Raw genomic sequence first — 9677 nt, 5'->3', positions numbered from 1 at the left:
AAGGAAGGAAGTTGTCTTCTGTGATCTCTGACCTTCCTTTGAGCTTACGTAGATATATGGAATGGAATATCTCTGGCCAATTTTGCTGTCTGTCTAACTCAGCCTCCTACGGGGGGGTCACAGATCTCCCCATAGTGTCTGAGCTGGCAGAGTGAAGGTGTGACCTTGAAGACCCAGCAGTTACAAAAACATTCCAGTGTCTTATCAGCCTAGCTAGAACACACAGTTGCTAGTTAAAAGAAAGCTTACTGAAGGAAAAAAAAAATCAGTAAAAGGAAAATTGGCTTCATCCTGGCTCAAACCAGGACAACTTTCCAGAGAGAATGGATTACTTTTAAAAAGGAGACTAAAATGATTTAAAATACTAATATTGTCAAATATTTATAACATTTTAATATAAATATTGTAAGCTAAAAAATAATTCTTTGTAACAGAATAGCATTCTCAGATTACTACTCAGCAAAATATATACTATATTACTCTCACAATTTACTTCAACATAATAAAGTCTAGAAGATAGGGCGGGGGAAAGATTAAATCACAGAAAGAACAGAAATATAGAGGAATGACTTAAAAAATAACACAGAATCACAGAATCATTCTGGTCAGAAAAGACCTTTAAGATCAAGTACAACCAAGAATGGTGATTCAATCACTTCCCTGGGCAGCTTGCTCTATTGTCTGATAACCCTTTCAGTGAAGAAATTTTTCCTAATATCCAACTTAAACCTCCCCTGAAACAACTTGATGCCATTTCCTCCTCTTCTATTGCCTGGTCCTAGAGAGAAGAGACCAACCTCCACCTTGCTACAACCTCCTTTCAGGTAGTTCTTGAGAGCAATAAGGTCTCTCCTCAGCATCCTTTTCTCCAGACTAAACAACCCCAGTTCCCTCAATCACTTCTCATAAAACTTGTACTTTAGACCTGTCACCAGCTTCATTGCTCTTCTCTGGACTCGCTCCAGCACCTCAATGTCCTTCTTGTAGTGAGGGGCCCAAAACTGAACACAGTTCAAGGTGCAGCCTCACCAGTGCCAAGTACAGGGGAACTTCCCTAGTCCTGCTGCTCACACTGTTTCTGATACAGGCCAGGATGCCGTTGACCTTCTTGGTCACCTTGGCACACTGCTGGCTCATATTCAGCTGGCAGTCAATCAACACCCCAAGGTCCTTTTCCACTGGGCAGCTTTCCAGCCACTCTGCCCCAAACCTGTAGTGTTGTTGTGGCCAAAGTGCAGAACCCAGCACCTGGCCTTGTTGAACCTCATACAATACATCTTGGAGCCCTAATGGCATCATGATGACAGAGAGAAGAAAAAACATTGTTTAGAAGCATGTCACTATTAAAATCAAACACCAAAAGAAAAATAGCTATAAGGCACTTTGTATGTGCAAATAATTAACATCTACAGTTCTTAGGTAACTAATTTTTCAGCACTTATATTTTAAAAAAATCAATGCTAGTTAAAAAAAAAAATCAGTAAAGAATGTACACAGATGTTGCCACTTTTAATATTTCTATATTAATAAGTTTCTGTTAAATTGAAAGCTATTTTCTGTTAAATCAAATACTTCTACTGTGAAAATGCATCTAGATATTATGAACAAAATACATTGAAATATAGTAACCATCATTACTAATACACAGAATGCAACCAATCTAAGACAGAGACCATGCAGTAAACATGGCAAAGGGTATAGCTAGGACATCAATCATGAGTTAGAATTATGGTCTTTCAAAAATAAATGTGCACATGATTTACTGAAAAAAAAATCAAATTTTTTTCTGTCCTTCTGTATAGTACACAAAAGTTTTTCTAACAAGAACAACTGAAGCTTCCATTCTGCAAATACAGACATGTAGTACTTAGTACTTTTTCATTACGAATACACATGAGAATCACATTATCTACAATGTTCAATTTAGAACAAGGGAGAACTACTTACCTATGCAGAGGAAAGAATGAAACATGAGTAGACTACTATGAATATATTTATACTATTTCCTTAAAATCCTTAGATACAAAAATCTTAGAGCTGATGTTTTTGTATTCAATATTCCTCTAAACTTGTGTTCTGAAACCATTTTTTCTTTATCATCAGCTAATGTTTATATCCATACAAGATAAGTTCTCAAGCTGGAAATATACTTACACAGATTCAGTATCTTTTTCTTTTTTCATTATTCCTGATAAACCAAAAGGCTTCCTCTTCCGTGGTTTTATCCCTATGGAACAAACACTTTTAATTTAAAGATGAAAGAGATTAGTATATATTTAGCAAAGTCAAACACTGGTGCATAACAATGCCAATACCTTTTAAATGCTGCCATAATAGGTGATACAAAAATCTAAGAGTAGAAGTAGGTATGGAGCCAAACTAAGGGAACACAAGAACAAACTAAGGGAACATTATTCCAGTATGTTGTTCAGTAACACAGTGTACTGGTTTTGACTGGGATAGAGTTAATTTTCTTCCTAGTAGCTAGTATGGAGCTATGGTTTGGATTTGTGCTGGAAACAGTGTTGATAATACAGGGATGTTTTCATTATTGCTGTGCAGTGCTTACACAGAGTCAAGGCCTTTTCTGCTCTTCACACCACCCCACCAGTGAGGAGGCTGGAGGTGCACAAGAAATTGGGAGGGAACACAGCCGGGACAGAGGAACCCAACTGACCAAAGGGATATTCCAGACCATATGACGTCATGCTCAGCAATAAAAGCTGGGGGAAGGAGGAGGAAGTGGGGGACATTCAGAGTGATGGCATTTGTCTTTCCAACTCATCGTTATGCATGAAGGAGCCCTGCTTTCCTGGAGATGGCTGAACACCTGCCTGCCAAAGGGAAATAGTGAATGAATTCCTTGTTTTGCTTGCATGCACAGCTTTTGCTTTACCTATTAAACTGTCTTTACTTCAACCCATGACTTTTGTCACTTTTACCCTTCCAGTTCTCTCCCCTAACCCATTGTGAGGGGAGTGAGTGAGCAGATGTGACGGGCTGAGCTTCCTACCAGGGTAAAACCACATCAGCTTAATAAAATAAAATATTAAAATATGGTTCAAGCAACACATTAATAACATAATAATTATAAAACTGATCTGCACTGTACATCCAACTCTCCAAGCTGGGTATGCTAGACTATCACAAATTTTATAGAAGATGGGTGCACTGACATTTTTGAGGAAAGGGGCTCTGCTCACAGAAACCCAACAGGAGGTATTGCTCCAGCTGATCCTTAATAGCCAATGCACTTGGATCAGAAACTGAACCCTGCCTCTCTCAGCTACTGCAGTTCAACACCCTGTTCTTATTTCCCTGCATGTTCCCAGCAGCTGCAAGCCCCTCTCTCTTCTAAAAAGTAGGATCCAGGTCCTGTAAAAAATGAGAACGTCTCTTGGCTTCCCAGTTGATAAAGAGTTCATGATTTCTTAGTGCTGTAGCCAGCTCTAATGCTGGCTCCCACTGAGTCTGGAACCATGCCTCCCCTCTGTCTTTTCTTCCCTGTTTTTAGCACTGGATATATATAGCTTTAGCATAGAAAAAAAAAATAAATTGCTTTCATACCCATTTAATGTACTAAAATTAAAATACATTTAAATATTTCATCAGACTTACTATAATGTCTGCTTCTCTCCCCAATTTTTGCTGAATCAAAGCAGACTGACAAACTTTAAACAAAATAACTGCATGCAAGTATCTGATCCAACTAGCCTATGGCTTTGTTTTGATATAAGATACTGCTTTTGAGCAAAAAGGTGGAAATCATTTGGTTTCCAAAATTTAACAACTGTCAATTTGAGCACATAATTTAAAACCCCACTGTATTCCTTTTTACAGAAATACATTACACAGCACATAAGGAATCTCTTAACTTTTACAAATTTTCAAGGTGAAGTAACTCAAAACTTCTCACAAATCAGGTAGCTATAAACTCAGCCATATCTTATATTTTAATTGAGACAGAAATTGCTCCAAAATTATTTTTAAATGCTAGTCTGGATTTCCTTTCTGTGCTTTATCCAGCCCAAAAAAATGACAAATGGAGTATGAGAGTAGTTTCTGAACATGAATCTTCTCTGCTTCAGTAAAAAAATATTTAAAGTTTCAGCTGCAATCTTGGCAACTTAGAGGTTTTTGGCTGCTACAGCTATACTGTCAACTCATCTGTCCCAAAAGTAAATTTATAGCTTATGCAAAAAAACCAGCTCTTAACCACTTAAAAAAATTCCCTAAGCAAAATAAGCTACACCAACAAAGGAAAGCTTTGCGACCATAACTGCATTAGAATTGGTATAACTAACATGGTAACAATGGAAAGAGCCTGGGCCATGTTTTGACACTTGTAAATTAAGTTACACACTCATAAGCGAACCAAATCTAAACCTCTGCAAAGACAGGGTCTTAGCCAAAGTATATTTATAAGAAACATTAACATTCTCTGACCATCGTGCATTAGGCTTCTTAGTATTGTAGGTCTCATTTTCATAGAAGTTTGTTTCTCAAAAGAAGACCAGCTTATCGGTCTATTGGAATACTTTAAAAGTTATATTAATTCACATGTGAATATCTTTTCTCAGTTTCAGGTCCTATCCAGAGGATTGTTAGGTAAATAACTGCTATAATAACTCACCTTCAACTGCACTGGATGTGCTACATTCTTCAAATTCAATAGGGCCTTAAAGAAATGACAGTGAAGATAAACATTAGGTTAAATGTAATCTCTAATGGACATCAAAGCCTATGATATTTTAAGAACTATTAATATTTCTTAAAAATACTAAATAACTGAATACTAAGCAAATGAAAACCACAATTACTTTGCTAATGATCAAATAGATTGCAAAATCATACATATACCACAAATCATTAAATATTTTCACTCTTTCGTACAAAAAATTTAAAATACTAGTGCACACCATCTAAATAAAATTTAATTGCCTATATTATTACAACTATGTGAAACATTTATAATTTGTTTCCTTTTCTCATTCAGAATTGCATCTATAATATAGTATCAGTGTACAGCTTTCAATTTATCTTCTTTTAATGAACAAGAGCTACATTAAAAAATCAAAAAGGAAAAAAGCATAGCTATAACCCTAATTTTGAGATTCACACTTTTTCTAATTCTGTATTGTTAGTTCCTCTGTTTTCTCTTCATAACCTGGACAGTTAAAAGAATCTTAAACACAGCAATAAAGAAGCTTTTAAAAAATTATTAAGAGTAAACAGGACAAAAAAGTAGAGAGCACTGGTTAAGTGCCATATCTAAATAAACTCATCATTATGGCTTCCCATTATAATTGTGTGATGAATGCACTTGATCCCTTAATCAAACTAGTGGCAGTTTGGTATAGGCTCTAAAGGAGGCAAAGGCCTAGGCTGTAACTGGGCCAAGAACTGTGATCTACTGTAGGTGATTCTGCTCTAGCAGGGGGGTTGGACTAGATGATCTTCAGAGGTCCCTTCTAACCCCAACCACTCTGTGACTTTGTGTAACTGTGACTCTGTAACTCCTTTAGTTCCAATCTGTTCTCTGAAAACCCACAACAGAACAGAGTGACACAGTGAGCATTGATGCATATGAGCTTGGAACACTGATTACACTATTAACACATGAATAGCAGATGGCTTTTCCAAGACACATATATCAAGGAAAAAAGAAAGTTGTGGGTACAAGGTACCTTTCCCATTGCATGTGATGTGACTAGGAGCCAATCACTTTATCCCATAAATATGACAGCTCAAGTGAGATGCCTTTGAGCTCTACCTACTAGGCAGCATGGCTGCATGGTGGTGATCTCCCCTTGAGCTGGGACCCCTCTCAAGGATGCTCCTCAAGGCAGAGAGATCTCTTACCAACTGCAGATCTTTAGTAAGTGACTGATATCATGCATAACCTTGTATTATAGTGCACTAAGGTCTTGGTAACTTTTGGTAACTTTGAATCTTCGTTATATCCTTTGTGCAGTAGTTAGAGAGTGAACCTGGCCATCAAACTTTGTTAAGTTGCACTTTTACAACATCATATTTCAATAAAACCACTTTTGCTGATATATTTGACAGTGGTTCTTTAAGCGGTCTAAATCACCTATTTGCAACAAATTGGCGTAGTTGGCAGGACACTAAATTAGGATTTGAGACAAGTTGACACAAGCTAACAGTCAGCTGACATTGCAAAGGGCATTCCTAACCCTCATTCTTTCAATCTGGCTAGGTCTAGAATTTATTTAACCCTGCTGTGAGTCATTTTAGGGAGCAAATTTGCAGAAAACCACTGATTTTCCATAAGACCTTGTTCAGGGAGTTAAAATGGCAGAATCACACCAGCACTTGAGCAAGTGCTAAGAAAGCAGAGAGCACATGCAAACAGGCACAATTACTTTCAGCCCCTACAAAGAATTAGCCCCTTGGCCTGTATTTTAAAACAGTAACTTGCAACTGAAGCAACAAAAGTAAAAATTAAAGTCTGGCATGTTAGCACTGTGACACAGGGGCTATTACTTATTTAATCATTTTGAGGGAGTATACACAAGTTCAGATATATACACATTAAAGATAAGACAGAGGAGAAAAAAACAACAAAACTGTTCCAAATTCTATACCCTAAGGCAGCCAAACTTCCCCTCCCATTGCACCTTATGCAACTACTTCAAGTGAGAGATTGCAATCTTGAAAATTTCAATTATAAGCAACTGGAGTAAATATAAATAGATTGGTGAAATCTCAAATACATAAACTACTGTCACTCCTGCCCCAAAACACACATACTAGTATCTTTATTATGAAAATACAATTATTCTAGAGCATGCACCATAAAACCTAGAGCTATGCAATTTTCAGGGTGTTTTCACATAAAATAAAAGGTGCACTTGCAAGCATTTTCTAGTGTTTTCACATGTAATCTTTTAAAAATGAATGCCATAGTCTTAAACTAAGTAGGTGATATAAACAGATCTTAGATACAAGAAACATGGAGACTACAAGTTTCAGTTTTTCTTTAAATAGTACAACATAGCAAATAATTGTGTTGCAATTAGAGATACCACACTGAAAGTAAAAAAATAATCTAGCTGTGAATTAGCATTGGGAATTGCACAACTGGAGTTAAGTCCACGAATAAAAAAAAAATTAAGTACCTCAAATTGTTCTATTTGTAATGTAGCCCCCAACATGCATATTTAACTCTTGCAGTGTAAATCTGTGTTCAACTCAGTATAAACACTACATATTTATAGCATTTCTCAAACTGCAAATTAAAAAAATTATGCATGTCAAAGACAATTAAGAATATGACAATGTAACTTGATACTCACTGATGTTAAATTAATTGAATTATTTTAGACATTAGATAAAATCTACCAGAGATTTTCTTAGAAAATCTGTAGAGATTTAATGATTTTTATTTTTAAAAAAAAGGTATGCTCAAAGTAATGTCTTGCATTTATTGTAATTAAGATCAAGTCTGCAAAATTTTCCCTGTGTCAAGGTTTAATGCTGGGCCAGCAATTAAACAAATGACAGATGCTCTCTATTATTGCCTCTCCCTTCCCAGAAAGGGAAAGGAAAGACAATAAGTGAGAGAGACTTATGGGTTGGAAACTAAACTACACAGCTTTAATGAAACAATAGTGATGAAAAAGAAAGTCTGCTGCCTCTCTGGGGCCCCCAGGTTAGGGATATTAGTAGGAAATTCCCTAGTCTGGTGCAGCCCTCAGACTACTACCCACTTTTGGTTATCCAAGTTGGTAGTAATGAGATTACAGAAAGAACTCCAAAAGCAACTAAAAAGGACTTCAGGTCATTAAGGAGATTGGTTAGAGGATTGGGAGCGCAGGCAGTGTTTTCCTCAGTCCCTTCCATGGCAGGGAAGTGAACTGAAAGAAACAGGAAAACACACCTGGTGCCACCAACAGAATTTTGGGGTTTTTTAATCATGTAGAGGTTTACGTAGCACTGGATCTACTGGCAACAGACTGGGTTCAGCTTTCTCAAAGGGGAAAAAAGATTCTTGCACGTGAATTGGCGGGGCTTATAGAAAGGCCTTTAAACTAGATTTGAAGGGGGAAGGGGACGGGACTGGGCTGACCAAAGAGGAGGCTGTACACAGCATGCTAGTGCTAAAAAGGCCCAGCTCAAGTGCATCTATAGCCCAGCTTAAGTGCATCTATACCAATGCATGCAGCATGGGCAACAAACAGGAGGAGCTAGAAACCATTGTGCAGCAGAACAGCTATGACATAGTTACCATCACAGAAATGTGGTGGGATGATTGCCATGATTGGAGTATTGCAATGAATGGCTACAAGCTCTTCAGAAGGGATAGGCAGAGGAGAGGTGGTGGAGTGGTACTGTATGTTAGGGAGTGCTTTGACTGCATAGAACTTCACAAATGAGATGGTAAGGTCGAGTGCTTATGGGTAAGGATTAGGGAGAAGGCCAACCAGGCAGACATCCTGCTGGGAGTGTGTTACAGACCACCCAACCAGGATGAGGAGGCTGATGAGGCATTCTACAGGTGGTTGCCAGAAGTCTCCAAGTCACCATCCCTTGTTCTCATGGGGGACTTGAATTTACCAGATGTCTGCTGGAAATACAAAACAGCAGATAAGAAACAATCAAAGAGGTTCCTGGAGTGTGTAGAAGATAACTTCATGACACAGCTGGTAAATAAGCCTACCAGGGGAGGTGCCTCGCTAGACCTACTGTTTACAAACAGGGAAGGACTGGTGGGTGATGTGGTGGTCAGAGACAGCCTCAGGCTTAGTGACCATGAAATAATCAAATTCTCAATTCTTGGTGAAGTAAGGAGTGGAGTCAGTAAAAATGCTACCATGGACTTCCAGAGGGCAGACTTCAGACTGTTCAGGACACTGGTTTGGATTGGGAGACAGTCCTGAAGGGCAAAGAAGCCCAGGAAGGATGGATGTTCTTCAAGAAGAGTCTTTGAGGCACAGGGGCAGAATGACCCCATGTGTCATAAAATGAGCTATTGGGGAAGATGACCGGCCTGGCTGAACAGGAAGCTCTTGAAGAGGCTCAGGAAAAAAAAGGAGAGTCTACCACCTTTGGAAAAAGGTGTAGGCAACTCAAGAAGAGTACAGAGATGTAGCTAGGTCATGCTGAGAGAAAATCAGAAAGGCAAAAGCACAACTAGAACTCAACCTTGCCACTGCTGTGAGGGATAACAAAAAAGGTTTTTACAAATAAATTTTAAAAAAAAGATAGTAAAAGAGAATGTCCACCCTTTATTGGATGCAGGGGGGAAACACTGCTATTAAGGTTGAGGAAAAGGCTGAGGTACTGAACGCCTTCTTTGCCTCAGTCTTTAATAGTCAAGACTGTCCTGGTTTGAGCCAGGATGAAGCCAATTTTCCTTCAGTAACTTTTTTAACTACTAGCAGTGTTCCAACTAAGACTGATAACAGCTGAAATGTTTTTCTAACTGCTGGGTCTTCAAGGTCACATCTTTACTCTGCTGGCTCAGACACTACTGGAAGATCTATGACCCCCCCGTAGGAAGCTGAATTAGACAGACAGCAAAACTGGCAAGAGATACTCCATTCCATAGAATCATAAAGGTTGGAAGGGATCTCAAAGATCATCAAGTTCCAACCCCCCTGCCATGAGCAGGGAACCCTACCACTAGAACAGGTTGCACAAAAACTCATCCA

At 38.3% G+C, this 9677-nt stretch overlaps 1 protein-coding gene across 1 annotated transcript in view; it reads right to left on the bottom strand.

The window, feature by feature from the left end:
* The window catches only part of LOC104397224 (FCH domain only protein 2-like), a 154805-nt gene that overhangs the window by 87460 nt on the left and 57668 nt on the right, over window positions 1–9677 (bottom strand). The window contains exons 9-10 of the mRNA XM_010007172.1: window positions 4634–4678; window positions 2155–2227 (exon numbers count right to left, since the gene is read on the bottom strand). Of these exons, the coding sequence (XP_010005474.1) occupies window positions 2155–2227; window positions 4634–4678 (118 nt within the window). The remainder of the gene's footprint in view (window positions 1–2154; window positions 2228–4633; window positions 4679–9677) is intronic.

The sequence above is a fragment of the Chaetura pelagica genome, unplaced genomic scaffold (genome assembly GCF_000747805.2).
Source record: "Chaetura pelagica isolate M959 unplaced genomic scaffold, ChaPel_1.0 scaffold351, whole genome shotgun sequence".
NCBI classification, from domain to species: domain Eukaryota; kingdom Metazoa; phylum Chordata; class Aves; order Apodiformes; family Apodidae; genus Chaetura; species Chaetura pelagica.
This window is presented reverse-complemented; position numbering and strand designations above follow the sequence as displayed.